The sequence below is a fragment of the Meriones unguiculatus genome (genome assembly GCF_030254825.1).
Source record: "Meriones unguiculatus strain TT.TT164.6M chromosome Y unlocalized genomic scaffold, Bangor_MerUng_6.1 ChrY_unordered_Scaffold_35, whole genome shotgun sequence".
Classification (NCBI taxonomy): Eukaryota; Metazoa; Chordata; class Mammalia; order Rodentia; family Muridae; genus Meriones; species Meriones unguiculatus.
In genome coordinates, this window is record NW_026843712.1 from 4,581,321 (window position 1) to 4,600,849 (window position 19,529).

General features: G+C 42.3%; 1 protein-coding gene and 1 long non-coding RNA gene across 2 annotated transcripts in view; both read right to left on the bottom strand.

Annotated features, from left to right (window-relative positions):
• Nucleotides 1-4,230: 4,230 nt before the first annotated feature.
• Nucleotides 4,231-9,441, bottom strand: LOC132651911 (uncharacterized). Its single transcript, XR_009589443.1, has 3 exons — nucleotides 9,210-9,441; nucleotides 6,348-6,402; nucleotides 4,231-4,511 (listed from the first exon to the last, which is right to left on the bottom strand). It is a non-coding gene; the product is annotated as an uncharacterized LOC132651911 (long non-coding RNA).
• An 870-nt stretch (nucleotides 9,442-10,311) lies between these two features.
• The window catches only part of LOC110543896 (activity-dependent neuroprotector homeobox protein 2-like), a gene marked incomplete at its 3' end in the record, with an annotated part of 79,132 nt that continues 69,914 nt past the window's right edge, over nucleotides 10,312-19,529 (bottom strand). The window contains 1 exon segment of the mRNA XM_060376853.1: nucleotides 10,312-10,544. Within this exon segment, the coding sequence (XP_060232836.1) occupies nucleotides 10,312-10,544 (233 nt within the window).

Here is a 19,529-nt window from a genome sequence, read left to right on the forward strand (position 1 = left end):
TGATGTCCCTCATGCTATGACTCTCTTCAGACAGAAAAGGGATTTTGTAATTACAGCTGCCCTTGTTACTGCCATCTCATTGGTGGCCGTTGGAGCTACCACCGTGGCATTAGCCAGGAGTCATACTTTGTAGACTGCTCAGACCCTGAATAACCTTTTAGCCAATGTAGCTCATGCCTTAGATGTACAAAAAGGAATTAATGCTCAACTAAAAGGAGGCTTGATGGTGTTCAATCAGAGGATTGACCTCGTGCAGGAGCAAATTGATACCCTATGGCAAATCGCTCAACTTGGCTGTCAATGAAAGTATGCTGGACTTTGAGTCACTAGCATACAACATGAGAATTTTCCCTGTGCTGCAAATCTGTCTAAACAATTGTCTAGCTATATTTTAGGTAATAGGACTGGAGAATTCGATACTACGATGGAGCAGCTGAGAGTGGCCGTTGTCACAGTAAATTCTACCAGAGTGGACGCAGGACTAGCCACAGGATTATCATCATGGATTGCTTGCAGCCATGAATCATCTGAAGGAATGGGTGGGCATGGGAGCATTAGCAGGCCTTCTGGTGTTGGTCTCCTTGGTTTGCCTGTGGTACATATGCAAGATTAGAGTCTCACAACAGCGTAATGCAGCCATGACCATTCAGGACTTTACAGCCATTGAAGCACGACAGTCTCCCCAAGCATGGTTGGCTAAAATAAAAAGCTAAAATGTTATGCTCAGGATGCGAGGCTAAGCACTGCACTCAGGGTCAGCCGCTTTGCACCCAGAGAAGAGCATGTCTGATTGCATGCAGGTTGATGCCCCAGGTCCTGCCTCTGAGAAAAAGGTATTGGACGGGTCTGATGCTCTTTGGGTAGATGACACCTAAATGAACATCAGTACAAAGTCCCAATTTATTTCTAATATCAGAGATCAGACCTCTATTCTTGCCTGATTCATCTAAAACAAAAAGGGGGAACTGTAGAGAGCTGCATAATGCCACGCCTTAAAGATGGAGCTGGTTTCTGCCTTCCACCTTCACGATGGTGAGTGCTCTCTGTCACTAAGAACTTCACATTTGGCTAAGGCTGAGGATCTGACTTGCTTCCATGTATGTGGACCTATCTGCATTGCCCACATGGCATGCTGGGGCTGGCTACCCAGAGGCTATTTAAGCTGTGGGCTGGCTTTCCCCAGGGTTTGATGTTTGTTCAAGGTTCCTGAATAAACTGCATTGAAAAAAAAAAGAAAATACAACTCATATGCCTATGGCCTATAGAGTACTAAATGTTTTTTATTATTAAAATATTCCCATCTCAGTATCTGGTATATAACTCATAATAAGTTCTTTTATAAGTGAAGTATTTGTAAGGACTGGAATGCATTCCTTTGTGAACTTCATAGGACATGCAAGGTGCTGGACTCTAGTATAACCTGCTTACACATGGCTTGTTCCTGTTTTGCAGAGAAATAGACAGAGTAACAGCCATGGGGTTTCACATATAAATCAGCTTCCCATTACATTCAGATCCTTTATTTCCATTAAAAGATAAGACTATTTTTAGGATAGACATTGAGAAGACCCAGAACACTTTCTTACTTGAACTTGCGATCAGCAGGTTGGAGGAAAACACAATGGTCACATTTGTGACTGAACTGTGAGCAGGCACAGAATTCCTCACTGTGGAGAATTATGACCATCTGCTTGATCTGGAGTGCAGCTTTCTAAGTGAAAGAAGCCTGGCTCCTCTGGAAACAAGGCTGGAGCAATGCAAGCACTGTGCAATCAGGAGGACTTGGGTTTGGATTCTCAGAACCCATGGTAAGTCAAGTGGCTGCCCTTTACAAAGACATTTGGGCAAGTGACCCCTGGCTCCAGGAGATCAAGATTTTTAAAGGCACAAATATGCCAGTGGGGTAGTACAAGTCTTAGTATTACAGGATTGGGTACGAGAACAAAATGCAAGCACGAGTGGGGTGGTCTCTAGGGAAGCTGACCTTTAAAATGATTGGATTATTTTTAGGCACCAAGCCTGATAATGTTAAAGCCTAGCAACCTGGGAGACATCTGACCTCTAGTTCTTAGGTGCCATGTGACTCCAGTCATACTCTGAGGTTTATCTGGGTGGGGACGGCTGCTGGCCCATTATCTGAAAGGAATGTGGGACTCTGCCCTAGCATCTGGGCTAGTCCTCTGCTCTGAAAGGAATGTGGGATTCTGCCATAGCCTCTGGGCTAGCCTTCAGCTCTGAAAGGAATGTGGTCTTGTGGTTATGCCCCAGCCCCAGGAATTATCTCTAACCTTTCAATTGCTTTTGGTAAGATGGTCATTTTTACTATGTTAATCCTGCCAAGCCATGAGCATGCGATATCTTTCCATATTCTGATCTCTTCTTCTAATTCTTTCTTCAGAGACTTGAAAAAATTTTTATACAAAACTTTGACTTGCTTGGTTAGGGTTATAACAAAGTACTTGATGTCATTTGTGGCTATAGTGAAGGGTGTTGTTTCCCTGATGTGTTTCTTAGCCATTTTATCTTTTGAATACAGGAGGGCTACTGATTTTTTTGAGTTAATTTTGTATCCGGCCACTTTGCTAAAGGTGTTTATCAGCTGTAGGAGTTCCCTGGTAGGATTTTTGGGTCACTCATATAAACTATGATATCATCTGCAAATAATGATACTTCGACTTCTTCCTTTCCAATTTGTATCCCTTTAATCTCCTTCAACTCTATTATTGCTCTAGCAAGGACTTTCAGAACTATGCTGAAGAGATATGGAGAGAGAGGACAGCCTTGCCTTGTCCCTGATTTCAGTGGGATTGCTTTAAGTTTCTCTCCATTGAGTTTGATGTTGGCTATAGGCTTGCTGTATATTGATTTACAATGTTTAGATATGTGCCTTTTATCCCTGATCTCTCTAAGACTTTAAACATGAATAGATGTTTGATTTTGTCAAATGATTTTGAAGCATCTAAGGAGATTATCGGGTGTTTTTTTTTTCAGTTTGTTAATATGGTGGATCACATTGATGGATTCCATATATTGAACCACCCCTGCATGCCTAGGATGAAGCCTACTTGGTCATAGTGGATGATATCTTTGATGTGATTTTGTATTCAGATTGCAATTATTTTGTTGAGTATTGTAGCGTCAATGTTCATAAGGGAGATTGGCCTGAAATTCTCTTTCTTTGTTGGGTCTATGAGAGGTTTAGGTTCTGAAGTGACTGTGGCTTCATAGAATGAGTTTGGTAGTGTTCCATCTGTTTCAATTTTGTGGAATAGTTTGAAGAGAATTGGAGTTGGCTCTTCTTTGAATTGCTGGTAGAATTCTGCACTGAAACCATCTGGTCCTGGGTTTTTTTTTGGATGCGAGACTTTTGATGACTGCTTATAATTCCTTGAGGGATATACGAATATTTAATTAATTTATCTGGTCTTGATTCAGTTTTGGAAGTGGAATTGATCAAGAAAATTGTCCCTTTCTTTTAGATTTTCAAAATTTGTGGCATGTAGACATTTGAGCTACCTGAACAGAACACCAAAGGGCAGGCTCTAAGAACAATAATCAATCAATTGGACCTCATGAAACTGAAAAGCTTCTGTAAAGCAAAGGACACTGTCATCAAAACAAAATGACTGCCTACAGATTGGGGAATAATCTTCACCGACCCTTTTTCTGACAGAGTGCTGATATACAGAATATATAAAGAACTAAAGAAGCTGAAAAGAAGCAAAGCAAGTAATCCAATTGAAAACTGGGGAATAGAGCACAACAGAGAATTCTCTGTAGAGGAATATAGAATGGCAGAGAAACACATAAAAAATGCTGAATATCATTAGGCATCAGGGAAATGCAAATCAAAAAGACCCTGAGATTTCACCTTACATCTATCAGAATGGCCGAGATAAAAATCTCACGTGATAACACATGCTGGAGAGGCTGTGGAGAACAGAGAACCCTCCTCTACTGCTGGTAGGAATGTAAACTTGTACAACCACACTGGAAAAAAATCCGGCCCTTTTTCAGACAACTAGGAATAGCACTTCCTCAAAATCCAGCCATACCACTTCTAGGCATACATCCAAAAGTGGCTCAAGTACACAATAAGGATATTTGCTCAACCATGTTTTTAGTAGCCTGCCCTGGCCAGCGGAGCTAAGTTATTCGGGGGATGAGGGGAACCCAAGCCTGTGAAAAGATAGGCGAGAGAAAAGAACGAGTCCAAGTAAACAGGTGCTTGTCAAGGACTAACTTTACTGAGCAAAATCAGCTTTTATAAAAGGTTCAGGATGAGGAAGTAGGGTGGGTGAAAAGTTATAGATTCTTCTCGGCCAGGGGCCTGAAACATCTTGTGGTAAGCCACGGTTCTGTGAGCACATCTCTGCTGCTGCCAAGCCACAGTTCTGTGAGCACATCTCTGCTGCTGCCAAGCAGTACCTTTACTGCAGGTAAGGGAATGGGCAAGTTGAGGCAAGTTGTTGAGTTTCCACAGGTGGTCCCGACATCTCGCCTTCTCTAGTCTAAATAAAATGGAGGAAAGGGATGATTTGCTGCAGCTCATAAAATGGGGAACTTTGTAAATCAAGGTTAATTGTTTTTAATTTGCCAAATGAAATTTTTAATTTTATGATAGGGGATAGAGACTGTGGTAGTGAGGCCAGAGGGCTGAACTTTAGCGACTTGTGGGCAAGGCAGATTGCGTCCCCCAGAAGTGACGATTTGGGGGCTAGCACCAGGTCCTGCTTTGAGGGCCCAAGTCCGCAAACACCAGTCATCAATCCAGACATGGGGCACAAACGGGGATGGAGCCTGCTAGAATGAGAAGGCTCGGGCCTTACCCGTCATGGGAGCTGCCTCCCCCAGGCAAGGTCGTCCTGTCTTAGGTGGACCAAGGCTTATATGTTCATTCTGTCTCTGACTTACCAGGCCACTCACTTTGTGGAAAGTAACGCTTTTTGAGATTACCTGCCCACAAGATATAAGATAGCTTGCCCAAAAAGTGGGCATGGAGAATTTGGAAAGACAATCGTGGTCAATTTTTTATCACATTTTATCACAGTGAATGTTAGCCAATTATAACAGCCAATTAAGAAGCTGCAGGAACCATTAGGGAAACTCCACACTTATTTGTCCCTAACTAATAGGTGAAGCCAAGACCTCCCCCTGGTTGTTTTGAGGAACTAGAAGTCAAGATGTTGAGGTGTTGTGCCACCCTTGTCCATGGTGGAATCCACGGGGTGGGGGGAGGTCCTCCGTGGTGCTCAGGTGATGATAATGGACCGCAATGGGTTTCGTTGCTGAGTCTACCTGTGACTTAACAAAACTGGTTAATCTATTAAAGGCCCAAGGGCCGAAGAAGAGGAGTAAGAGAATGCCAAGTAAGTAAGGTCCCAACAGGCTTGGGAGCAGGGTAGTAATCCACGGAGAAGTAGAGAAACAATTTTGATACCGGGATTCTTGTTCTCTCTTTCTTTTCCTTTCTTCCAAACTATGTTTGACTCTATCAAGACTGTCTTGCACTAATCCGGTCTTATTGGCATAAAAGCAACAGTCCCCCTTCTTTGAGGAAGACCAAATCTAAACCTCGCCAGTTCTGAAGAACCACTTCTGATAAGGAGGCTAGAGAATCCTTGAGATTTTGCATTCCTTGGTGGAGTTCTTGGATATCTTTATCAACAGCAGCAGTTAATTGTGCATAATGCAGTTGAGAAGTAACAAGAGAAGCAATGTATGTTCCAAAGTCTTTTCCCTCCTTGTATAATCTAAGTCCCCATTGATATCCTCGGCCTGTCCAATCTTTTTGTTTTCCTGGATTAGTAAATTGGATCAGGAGAGGATTACACCATCCTTTTAACCTGGAATCAGACCCGCATCGTAAGTTTAATGGTTGCGGGTCAGAGGCTGTGTAAATCCTCTTGGGAGGGTTCTTTTTACAGTAATATAATCCCAACTGGAGGTGGGGTTCCAATAGGTATCTCCAGTGGTCTCACAGCCCCATGATGCACAGAAGAATTCAGGAGTTTCCCAGCCGCATTTATAATTGAGGCTCCTGTCTCTATGGGCTCCTGGATAAACATAGCATCTTGAAGTAGGGCAAGAATTGTGCTCTGCATGTTGCTCCCACATCCCAGTCCTGTGCTGGATGTATGGCCCTTTGAGGCTCACTCATGGGGGGCATAGACATCCAGGAGTCCCCAGTCAGCACCTGCTCCAAGAGCGAGGGCAGAGAGATCAACTTCCAAATCGGGCCAATGTGGCTCAGTTCCAATGTGGGAGTTGTAGCTGACTACATCCCCAGCCAGATTTTGTATATCCCATGTAAAATTATAAAGTGTATATAATGAGGGGGCACTTACCACCAGCCAGGTTGCCAATGACATAACAAGGGAGGTCTGTAGGATATTCATGGTTCTGTAATTAAGAACAATGAGGATCTTTCTCAGGGATTTCCCAGGGAGTGTCAACAATTTAATTAGCCTTTCAGGAAGCCATGTAGCATTTTGAGCTTTGGAATCATAGATACAAGCATGGTGGAATCATAGATACAAGCATGGCCTTTTCTCCAAATGAATACTGGGTCAAGTCCAGACCATTTAAAGGTTAGAAGGTCTTTCCATAAGACCTGGACATAAGAATCAGCCATGGTAGGGTGCCAAAATCTATCAGCTGCAGACTTTCCATTATTATCATAGGTTAAAAAAATTAAAACAAACAAAGCATGATTTAACAAGGTCTTAAAATTACCTTTAAGTGGGTGTAATACTCCTCCAGAATGTTGTAATTTATTAAGCATGTTTTTTAAGGTTTGATGTGCTCTTTCCACAATGCCCTGTCCTTGAGGGTTGTATGGGATGCCTGTAAGGTGTTTAATATTAAGCTGAGCACAAAACTGCTTAAAGCTGGAGCTAGTATAACCAGGCCCATTATCTGTTTTAATAGTCTTCGGTAAGGGCATAAAGGTAGAACAGGCAAGAATATGACTAATAACATTTTTTGTGGTCTCCCCGGTCTGTAATGAGGCACATAGGAATCCACTTAAGCTATCTATGGAAACATGGATTTATCTTAACTTGCCAAAGGGTGGATCGTGGGTCACATCCATTTGCCATAGCTCTCCGGGGGTGAGACCACGGGGATTGACCCCCAAATGTGGCTCAGGCAGATGTGTCAGACAGCCTTGACATTGTCGAACGATCTGTCGAGCCTGTTCTCAGGTGATGAAGAACATGTGTCGAAGGGTCTGGGCATTTAAGTGATGTAACTGATAAGCCTCTTGTGCCTGAGTTACTAGATTGGGCAAGGCCACGGTGGCAACTGTGCCAATTACAACAATATTTTGAGTGGCCCGATCAACAAGTTCATTTCCTTTACTTAATGGTCCGGGGAGTCCCGAATGTGTCTGAATATGTCCTATAAAAAAGGGGTCATCTCTTGCTAGTATTAATTGTTGAAATTTGGCAAAAAGAGGTGAAGCATTTGTAGAAGGGCGAATATAAGGAACTGTCTCAAGAAGGGGAACCGCCTTGGCAACATAGGCCCTATTGGTGTAAAGATTAAATGGTTGATCAGCAAGAACTTTAAAAACCTGGATAATGGCGGCTAATTCACCAAGTTGTGCTGAGGTAAATTTAGTCTGAGCCTGAAATTTTTGTTATTAATATTAAAGGCTGCAATCCCAGAAGAGTAAAGGCCAATACAGCCCCAGGGATGGGGGAGATCTTGGTCTGCTTGGAGAAAACAATGGGCTGTTTATACAAAAAATGGACCAGCTTATCAGCAGGGTAGTGATTGTCTATTTTTCCATGAAAGGAAATACAATTAACAGTCTACTCACCAGAAAGCTGTCAAAGCCACTGAACTTGAGAGGCAGTATAAGGGACACAAATAGTGTCAGGATCTTTTCCAAATAATTTAAAGGAATATTCTCAAGCCAATCTTAAAATTTGTGCCACTAAAGAAGGGTATGTAAGCAAGACTTTAGAAGGGAAGGCAGGTAAATGAACCAAAAATGATGGTCCTTTCTGCCACAAGAGACCGGTAGGGGAAAAGGTTGTAGGGAAAATAAGTAGCCAAAAGGGGGAATTTGAAAGCAATCTCTACGTGTGCCACGGGAGGCAGAGCTAGAAGCAGAGGGGTCTTGGTAAAAAGACTCCGTGGAATTTTGCCTAGTTCGGGATCGGCTGGTCAGCAGAAAAGCCATTTGGACAGGCGGCGTAGAGGCAGAGGAAGTTTGGGAGGGCAGAGTGGCAGGGGGGAGACAAGAAGGAGCACAGGCAGTCTGGAGGTCAGTCCAGCGGGTGGACAGACGAGAGATCTGTTCCTGGAGGTGAATAATGTCTGTAAGGTCTTGGACTTGAGAGGAGAGGCAGAGTTTAGTCTCAGAGAGAAAGAAAGGAATTTGAGAGGAGAGGCAGAGTTTAATCTTGGAGAAAGAGTTCGGAACTTGAGAGGGTGTAGGCAGAGAAGGAGGAGCCGAGCACAGAGGCACCTGAGAAACATACAGAAAAGGGGCCGTAGCCGGAGGGGGGGTGGCAATTTGGATTATAGTGGGCAGCCTCATCCTCCAGAGTGGTGGCATCACCAGGGTCAAGCGGCTCATCAGGGTGGCAGAAAGGGATTTAGGCTTGCGTGGAGTAGGTTTTTGGAGCACAGGATTTATAAGCTGAGGAGAAAAACGGGGAGATAGGGTGTGTTCAGAAGGCAGGGGAGGGTAGAGTTGAGGGAGGATATGAGGAGAAAAATCCTTAGAATTAGAGGAGGCTTCTAAAAGTGAAAGTGAAGCAGAGGCTTAAGACTGAGGTCGAGAAGCGTCTCCAGAGGTGGAGCGAGAGGCAGAGTGGAGGCAGAATTCAGCAACAGATCAGAGTCTGCGCTTTCCAGGATCATTGTCTGCATTTTCTACAATATCTCTAATTAATCCCCAATAGGAGAAAACAGTAGGGGAAACAGAAGATTCTCCTTCAGTTTCCATTCATTGATTTAATTCTCTTCCAAACTTTTGCCATTTCTTAGGATAAATAGTTGGCCGGTCTACAATAAACCAAGGACAGGCTTCATCAATAAAACAAAAGAAATTTATGAGGTCCCTTTTCTTAACCCTTACTCCTCTCCCTCTGAAGGAAGCCTTGAGATCCTGAATGAAACATGCTTCCTTTGACAATGAATGGCCCATCTTGATAGGACAGAATGATGAGGGAGAGCAAAACATCAGGACTTACCGTCTTGTGGGTCTAGAAACAGCGGCCTTCAAGGAGAATGACTGGTCACTGTTCTAGAGAGTCTCCATCCGGAGGGGGTTCGTTCTTCTAGCCCCCCGTCTGGGCACCACCTGCTCCGGCCAGCGGAGCTTGTTATTCCGAGGGATAGAAGAGATCCAAACCTGTGAAAAGATGAGCTGAGAGAAAAGAACGAGTCCAAGCAAACAGGTGCTTGTCAAGGACCAACTTTACTGAGCAGAATCAGCTTTTATAAAGGGTTCAGGATGAGGAAGTAGGGTGGGTGAAAAATTACAAATTCTTCTCGGCCAGGGGCCTGAAACATCTTGTGATAAGCCACGGTTCTGTGAGCACATCTCTGCTGCTGCCAAGCAGTATGTTTACTACAGGTAAGGAAACAGGCAAATTGAGGTAGGTTGATGAGTTTCCACAGGTGGTGTCTGACATCTCCAAGCAGTATGTTTACTACAGGTCAGGGAACGGGCAAGTTGAGGCAAGTTGGTGAGCTCCTACAGGTGGTCTCTGAAGTTGGCGAGTTTCCTCAGGTGGTCCCTGACATTTTCAGACACAGCTTTCAAGACAACCCTGAAATATAAATCAAATTCATAATATGGTAAGCAAATCTTAACAGAAGTTAATTTAAAAAATGTGTTCTTAGAAAGCCATACACATGAGAGTACTCCCATCTCTCAGTAATGCTGTATCCTTGGTTGCTGCCTCTAACACTCCAGAAGATGCTCTTACTTTCACCTAACCATTTACACACAAGGAGAAATTTCCCTAAGTGAAAAGACAAGTACTTATAGACTTCTGTTTTTATCATTTAACATGGACACTATTAATAATAAGGGATATATGAAATACCAAACTTCATTCTCATCACTGGAAAAAAAACAAACAAACAAACAAACAAAAAACTTAGAAGTAACTGCTAAAAGACATAATTACATCCATCAGTGCATCTGGAGTACATTTACTTCTTAACATAAGTATTCCTGAGCCCTTGCAAAATCTGGAACAGCCTTGGAAACCAACACAAGAGAGGAAACATGGTACAAAAATCAGCCCAAACTACTGCCTAGGACTTTTGTGGTTCATACTCAAAGTTCAGTCTGTGTTTAACATTTTTAAGTTCAGACATATCAAAACCTAGAAGTATTGAGGGTCTGTGGTCTTCTATTGACTTCAAGCAAATACATCTTGTTACAAAAACCAAAGCCACAATAATTTTTTCCATCTTCAAGAATAATGACAACAATTCAACTTCTTTTCTGCTAGGATATGGTTTCTTTTGGAAATAATCTCTAAGAAAAGGCTTTTTTTCCTCAGAGGAGTAGTCTTTGCATTTGGTAGGATCTAATGCTAGGATCTGGAATAAATCATTACTGGCCTCCAATTCCTTAGTTGTGCTTTCATTTCTTTGTCCCTTCAAAGGCAAAGCACTAGTCCCTTCTTCCAGATCTGATGCTTGATTACCCAGTACACACAAGGGCCCTTTCCCATCCCTCCTCAGGTCTTCTGACCCTAAGATTTCACCTTACACCCATTAGATTGGCCAAGATGAAAAACTCAAGTGACAACACATGCTGGAGATGTTGTGGAGAAAGAGGAACCCTCCTCCACTGCTGTTGGGAATGTAAACTGGTACAACCACTCTGGAAATCTATCTGGCACTTTCTAAGACAATTAGGAATAGTGCTTCCTCAAGACTGAGCTATACCACTGCTAGGTATATATCCAAACTTTGCTCAAGTACACAAAAGGGATACTTGCTTAACCATGTTTATAGCAGCTTTATTTGTAATAGCCAGAACCTGGAAACAACCCAGATGTCCATCAACAAAGGAATGGGTACAGAAATTGTGGTATTTTTACATAATGGAATACTACTCAGCAATCAAAAAGGAGGAAATCTTGAAATTTGCAGGCAAATGGTTGATCTAGAAAAGATCATTCTGAGTGAAATATCCCAGAAGGAGAAAGACAAACACGGTATATACTCACTTATATAAACCTATAAGATATGATAAACATAATGAAATCTATACACCTAAAAAAGATAATCAAGAGATTGGACATGGGGTAAGATGATCAATCCTCATTTAGAAAGACAGATGGGATGTGCATTGAATGTATGACAGAAGTCTACTGAAGGCATCTGAAAGACTCTAACTAGCAGTGTTTTCAAAGCAGATACAAAGACTCATGATCAAACCTTAGGCAGAGTACAGGGAATCATATGAAAGAAGGGGAGTTAGTATGATGGGGAAAGGATAGGAGATCCACAAGGACCAAATATATCTGGGCACAGGGTCTTTTCTGAGACTGACATTCAACCAAGGACCATGTATGGCTATAACCTAGAACCTCTGCTCAGATGTAGCCTGTGGTAGCTCAGTAACCAATTGGTTTCCCATAGTGAGGGGAACAAGGACTATTTCTAACAGGAACTCAATGACTGGCTCTTTGACCTCCAAGAGGTCACCCCCCAGAGGGAGGAGCAGTCCTGTTAAGCCACAGAGGAGGGCTTCACAGCCAGCCCTGAAGATACCTAATAAAACAGGATCAAATGAATGGAGACAAGAGCAAAACTTTCCATTGAAAGCAAGGCATAGGCCCTTTGAAGTTTGTTACTGGCAGGCTTAAAGCAAAGCCTTTTTACCCTCAGGATGTAGGGGGATGGTAAAAAAGCAGTCTTTAAGATCCATAACTATCTTATAGAAGTCAGCAGGGATGGGTATAGGGGTATGCATTCCTGGTTGTAAATCACCCATGGTAAGCATAGTTTCATTAACTTCTCTTAGGTCTTGCACTAACCTCCATTTGCAAGACTTTTTCTTAACAACAAAAATAGGTGTGTTCCAATGGGAAGTAGTAGGTTCAATATGACCAGTGGCAAGCTGTTCCTGTACTAATGCCATAGCTACTGCTAACTTTTCTGAGGCTAAAGGCCATTGGTCAACCCAAACAGCTTCATCAGATTTCCAAGTGATTCTGTCTGTATGGGTTACAGGGATGCCAACAACCATTAGGATATATTAGTCATGTCTAATCCTGCATGGTCAATGTTTTCAATTACCTGGATAGCTACTTTTATTCCCTGCAAATGTTTTCCTAACCCCTGTCCAGCAAGGAAGGCCTGTTTTATTTTTCACATTTGGTGGGTAACAATTTCATTTGGACTAGAAATAATGAGATTTTACTGGGAAAGAATATCCCAACCCCAGAGATTAACAGGTATGCATGGCACAACATAGGGTTGAACAGGAGCCTGTATTTCCTTCCTCACTTGTCCATGTGAGGATTTTAGAACTTTGCTGGGGATTGGACATTTGTCCTATGCCACTGAGGTGGGTTAAGGGAGATGTAAGGGGCTAGGAGCGAGGCCAGTGTGTGTGTGTGTGTGTGTGTGTGTGTGTGTGTGTGTGTAATTTTGGTGGCATTTTCTCCAGTATCTACAAGCCCTCCAAAGCTTTTTCTGTCCAATTTGAAATTGAGGAAGGGTCGAGCCTGAGTAATTGTCTGAATCCAGTAAGCATCTGAGGAGCCAAAATTATTGCTGCCTCTGGATTTTCAAAAGCTTTTCTGTTTAAAATGGGTGAAGGGAAGCAGTAACAGCTGAGCAATTCTTGGCCCCTGGTTAATAGTTAAGGGACCAGAAGTTTAAGAAGCTAGAATCTTTATCTCTCTTGTATAACTCAGAAATAGATATGTAGTCCCTGGAGAGTTGAAATTTGGAAAACAAGAAGTAGTCTAAAGGTGCCAGGAGGCAGGGAGCCAAAAACTCCTTTATGCAAGACCTGAATTCCCATATCAGCTGTTAGTATTGTACTGGTGGAGGCACACAAGTCCAATCCTGTGCTTCCTGCCTGTTGCACGGATGGAGGGAAGGCCTGATTGTTTGGGAATGGGGGAAATTTTGAGATGCCTGAGCTTGAGGGGTTGATGTTTGGGGGACAAACCCTGTAGCCCCAAAGGTTTGTTTCATGTTCAGGGCCAGAGACAGGCCTGCTTTGGTAGGAGATTGCCTTGAGTATCCTTTTTAGAGAGACTCTCTGAGACCTTGTGTTGTGTGGGCATGGTGTAGAAGGTGGCCAGAGCTCAGTTTTATTGGCCTTGCATTCCTTGGGAAATGTCCTGGTTGTTTTCAAATAAGGCAAGCTTTAGGGAAGATGTCCTGGGTTAGGCCCTGGAATGCAGCTCCAACAGATACACCAATAGAATGAGCTAAGCTGATGCCTGCACAGTCATTGATATAAACAGAACTTTCTTTGCCTTTGCAGTATGTCCATATGCCAGCTTGGCAGGCAGGGTTATCATTTTCGAAAGCCAGATGTTTTATGAATTCCCTCTCATTTTCATGTGAGCCCAGAACTCATTCCCCATGTCAGTAATGTTTTGATGACAGTGTCCTTTGCTTTACAGAAACTTTGCAGTTTCATGAGGTCCCATTTATTGATTGTTGCTCTTAGAGCCTGTGCTGTTGGTGTTCTGCTCAGGAAGTTCAAATCTCTATATGTCACTAATATGAAAATCTAATTGAAAAGCACAATTTTCTTTTTTTTTTTTTTCAATGCAGTTTATTCAGGAACCTTGAAAAATCATCTGACACTGGGGAAAGCCAGCCCACAGCTTAAATAGCCTCTGGGTAGCCAACCCCAGCGTGCCACGTGGGCAATGCAGATAGGTCCACATATTTGGAAGCAAGCCAGATCCTCAGCCTTAGCCAAATGTGGAGTTGTTTGTGACAGAGAACACTCACCATCGGGAAGGTGGAAGGTGGAAATACGCAGCTCTCTACAGTTCCCCCTTTTTGTTTTAGATGCATCAGGCAAGAGTAGAGGTCTGATCTCTGATATTAGAAATAAATTGGGACTTTGTACCGATGTTCATTTAGGTGTCATCCACCCAAAATCAGACCCTTCTGATTCCTTTTTCTCAGAGGCGGGACCTGGGGTGTCAACCTGCATGCAATCAGACTTGCTCTTCTCTGGGTCGAAAGCGGCTGACTCTGAGTGCAGTGCTTAGCCTCGCATCCTGAGCATAACATTTTAGCTTTTTATTTTAGCCAACCATGCTTGGGGAAACTTTCCTGCTTCAATGGCTTTAAAGGCTTGAATGATCATGGCTGCATTACACTGTTGTGAGACTCTAATCTTGCATATATACCACAGGCAAACCAAGGAGACCAACACCAGAAGGCCTGCTAACGCTCCCATGCCTGCCCATTCCTTCAGATGATTCATGGCTGCAGCAATCCATGATGATAATCCTGTGGCTAGTCCTGCTTCCACTATGGTAGAATTTACTGTGATAATGGCCACTCTCAGCTGCTCCATCGTAGTATCGAATTCTCCAGTCCAATTACCTAAAATACAGCTAGACAATTGTTTAGACAGATTTGAAGCACAGGAAAAATTCTCATGTTGTATGCTAGTGACACAAAGTCCAGCATACTTTCATTGATAGCCAGGTTGAGTGATTTGCCATAGGGTATCAATTTGCTCCTGCACGAGGTCAATCCACTGATTGAACACCATCAAGCCTCCTTTTAGTTGAGCATTAATTCCTTTTTGTACATCTAAGGCATGAGCTACATTGGCTAAAAGATTATTCAGAGTCTGAGCAGTCTGCACAGTATGACTCATGGCTAATGCCACGGTGGTAGCTCCAACAGCCGCCAATGAGATGGCAGTAACAATGGCAGCTGTAGTTCCAAGATCCCTTTTATGTCTGAAGACAGTCATAGCGAAGCACAATTTTCTTGATCAATTCCACTTGTGAATCAAGACAGGTAAATCAACTAAATAGTCCTATATCCCCCAAGGATATAGAAGCAGTCATCGAAAGTCTCCCATCCAAAAAAACCCAGGACCAAATGGTTTCAGCACAGAATTCTACCAGATATTCAAAGAAGAGCTAACTCCAATTCTCTTCAAACTATTCCACAAAATAGAAACAGAAGGAACATTCCTAAACTCATTCTATGAAACCAAAGTCACTTCACAACCTAAACCTCTCATAGACTCAATAAAGAAAGAGAATTTCAGGCCAATCTCCCTTATGAACATTGATGCAAAAATATTCAACAAAATATGTACAAACTGAATACAATAATACATCAAAGATATCATCCACTATAACCAAGTAGGCTTCAGCCCAGATATGCATGGTTGGTTCAAAATCGGGAATCCATCAATGTGATCCATCCTATTAACAAACTGAAAGAAACAACAACAACAACATGATAATATCCTTAGATGCTTAAAAAGCATTTGACAAAATCAAACATCCATTCATGTTCAAAGTCTTGGAGAGATCAGGGATAAAAGGCACATATCTAAACATAGCAAAGGCAATATACAGCAATCCTGTAGCCAACAACAAACTGAATGGAGAGAAACTTAAAGCAATCACACTGAAATCAGGGACAAGAGAAGGATTCCTACTCTCTCCATACCTCTTCAATATAGTTCTGGAAGTTTTTGCTAGAGAAATAACAGAATTGAAGGCAATCAAGGGGATACAAATTGAAAAGGAAGAAGTCAAATTATCACTATTCGAAGATGATATGATAGTTTACATGAATGATCCCAAAAACTCTACCAGAGATCTCCTACCTTTAGCAAAGTGGCTGGATACAAAATTAACTCAAAAATGTCAGGAGCCCTCCTGTATACAAAAGTCAAAAGGGCTGAGAAAGAAATTAGGGAAATAGCACAATATGCCACAAATGACATAAAGTACCTTGGTATAACCCTAACTAAGCAAGTCAAAAACTTGTATGAAAAAAAAATTCAAGTCTCTGAAGAAAGAATTAGAAGAGATCAGAAGATTGAAAGATCTCCCATACTCATGGCTTGGAAGGATTAACATAGTAAAAATGCCCATCTTACCAAAAACAATCTACACATTCAATGCAATTCCCATAAAATGACCAACACAATTCTTTACAGACCTGGAAAGAAAAATTCTCAACTTCATATGTAATAAAAAGAAACCCAGAATTTCTAAAACAATCCTCTACAATAAAAGATCTTCTGGAGCTATCTCCATCCCTGATCTTAAGCTGTACTATATAGCAACAGTAATAAAAACTGCATGGTACTGGCATAGAAACAGAATGGTGGGTCAATGGAACTGAACAGAAGATTCAGAAATAAACCCACATTCTTATGGACACCTGATTTTTGACAAAGATGCCAAAACCATACAATGGAAAAAAAGACAGCATCTTCAACAAATGGTGCTGGTCTAATAGGATGTCTACATGTAGAAAAATGCAAATAGATCCATACTTATCAGACTGCACAAAACTAAACTTCAAGTGGATCAAAGACCTCAACATAAAAGCAGACACATTAAGTCGCTTAGAAGAAAGTGTGGGGGAGACCATATAACTCATTGGTACAGGAGAAAACTTCCCACAGTTCTTTAAGAAGTGTTAAATGCTCTCTTTTCTTTTGAAGTAGTTCCCTGAGGGATTTGACCTCCTGAAAGAGTTTAGTTTTAGTGTGCTGAGCAGCGTCCTCTATGTCAGAATCAAAATGTTAGGAGGAGCTGTAGTATACAGAGGCAGTAATAAAGGGGCAGCTGCTGAAGCTGGGAAAGACGGGAGGGGTTGCCAGTCTAGACTAAGGTGTCTGGCAGCTTTTTCCTCAAGGGAAGTGGCCTTTTCAGGGAACATTAGGTCATTAGGACCATCCTGTGTCTGCAAATGAACGGCTGTAAGGAAGGGGTAAAGGGAATGGGCTTCAGGCTGAACTAGGACTGGAGCCTCCAGTTCTGGCATAGGTATGGAGATAGAGTTGAGGGATAGAGATCTGGAAAGTTGGGGAAGTACTGACTTTTCCCTACCTATTTTAAAGATTTGGGACTGCCTCTAGAATCCTTTTTGAGGAATTTTTCAGTTTGAGAACCTACCTCAGCCAAGTCAGGTTGGGAATATCTGACCTCAAGGATATCATTAATCAAATTCCAGTAAGAAAATGGATGGACAGGCACCTTTTGTGGACCACAAGAATCATAAAATTCTTTAAGACAATTTCCAACTCTCTGCCAGAGTCTTACATCAATAAGTGCCTTCTTGTGCAAACCAGGGGCAAATATTGGTAATTAAAACAAAGAAGCTAACTAAATCCTTTTTCTTAAATCTTACTCCTGGCATCTTGAGGAACTCTTGAGACCCTGTAAGAATACATCATGCTTATACAATTCTTGTCCCATATTTCATTGCTCTGACTTACCTCTCGGATCAAACTCACAGATGGGTGGCTTTGTGGAGATCTCTTATGCAGGAGCTTTTTCATTTTCTGGTGGAAACCCTAGCTCCTATGTAGATTTGTGGCCAATGAAGAAAGAAAATCAATCAAGTCCCCCATACCTTAGGCCACACTGGGCACCAGAATATCCTGACCAACCAGAGTTCAATGGGTGCCTAAAGGGGGTGGGGGTTGTGTGGAAAGAATGGGTAGGACAGAGAGATGCAAGGAGTGAGGCTAAGTCTGTCTGATCAAAGCCTCCTTTATTTGAAAATTTTATACAACTATGTAGGGAGAGGGAAAAAAAGGGGGAAAGGCAATTTACTCTGCAGAAGACAGCAAAAGTGTTTTGTGGTTTCCTGCAAGATACCTCAAGAATGTTTCCTTAAAATGTCTCAAAGATGATCCAAGATTAATGAGCAGATGTTCTCACATAAATCTATCACCCATGACCTAGGGTCCTAGTGCAGCTGTTGGTAACTTTTCCACTAATTGGCATTGGCTCCACTAAATGGCTTTGGCTCACTAATTGGCTTTGGCTTTAATAAATACCTTTTGCTCCTGGCATGCTTGTAGTTCCCACACTCAGGAAGCTAAATCAGCAAGATCACAGAAAGCTTGAGAACAACCTGGACTTCATGGCAGGATTCTGTTTCAAAAAATGGGAAGAATTAAGGGGGGCAGGTGGTCAACTAGCAGGGGAAATGTCGCAGCAATAGCTACTTGCCCCATCTGCACAAGGCTCTGAACTCCAACAACCCCTCCTCCTTCTACTTTCCTCTCTTTCTCCTCCTCCTTCTATACCCCCTCTCACACACACACAGAAAGAGAGAGAAAAGTCTACCTGTTTATGTAAAATGGCCTGTCATTGTAGTTTTATCAAGAAAAGTTTTTTTTCAGCAAATTCAGGTCAATGGATTAGAGTAGACTAAAGGTTCTCAGGATAAGCAAAAAACAGAAGTTAATGAAAGTTAGAAATGACTTCGTAGCTGGATCCATAAAGTATTTTGTACAAGATGAACTTTTCTATAAATGGAAAATAAAATTAAGAGAAAAACTTAAAATTGAACTAACTTTTCAAAGTTCCTTCCAGCCTAGTCAGTTTGCATCCTGGAATAACTTAATCGTTGGTAAATCAAATGTTTTCAGTCAATTCTTTTAATTGGCCAAAGAAGGCAGCAGGACTTCCATAGTTATCAGTGAACAGCAAATGGTACCAAAATTTGCTAACTAGAAATCTGGGGCTTCTATTCCCATGTGCTGGTTCCTCAAAGAGGTCTAAGTGGCTCCTTACCAAACCTACTCATGTGACTGGACCAAATGCCTGACTATTAAATATTCCAAGGCTACATCATTGTAAGTAACATGTTCTCTGCAAAACCATTTTGTCAAGCTGTCTAGGAAGTGGGGTCCCTCACTGTCTGTCCTGTCTTTGCAGCAATACAATCTGTCAAATGCAATTAAGGCTGCAGGTGCTGACACAGTGTTTGCTCCAAACAATGAGGCCATCAAGAAGTATGTCAGGGAGAAGAAAGCCACAACTCTAGTGAGTGTCAACAGCAGCAGTCAACATTTTCTCTTTAAGATTTCTTTTTAGAGCCAGATGCAATCGTGTACATCTGTAATGCCAGCACTTATGAAGTATTGGGCAGGAGGATCTCTGTGTGTTCAAGGCCAGCCTGGTCTATGAAGTGAGTCCAGGATAACCAGGGCAACTCAGAGACACTCTGTTCAAAAGACAAACAAATAAGATTTTTATTTTATTAATTTTTGTTATAATTTTTTACTTTGTATCCCAGCTGTGGGCCCCTCCCTCATCATCTGCCAATTCCTCTCTCCCTCCCTCTTCTCTCCCCATGCCCCTGTTAGGGGAGGTCATTCTCCCCTCCCCTATTCTACTGTTAAGGGAGGTCTTTCTCCCCTCACCTTCTATCTGATGCTAGCCTAGCAGTTCTCATTAGGACTGGATGCATTGTCTTCCTCTGTGGCCTGGCAAGACTGAACACCCCCACCTTCAGTGGCAATGTGGGCTACATCTGAGCAGGGCGTTTAGGTCCTCTCC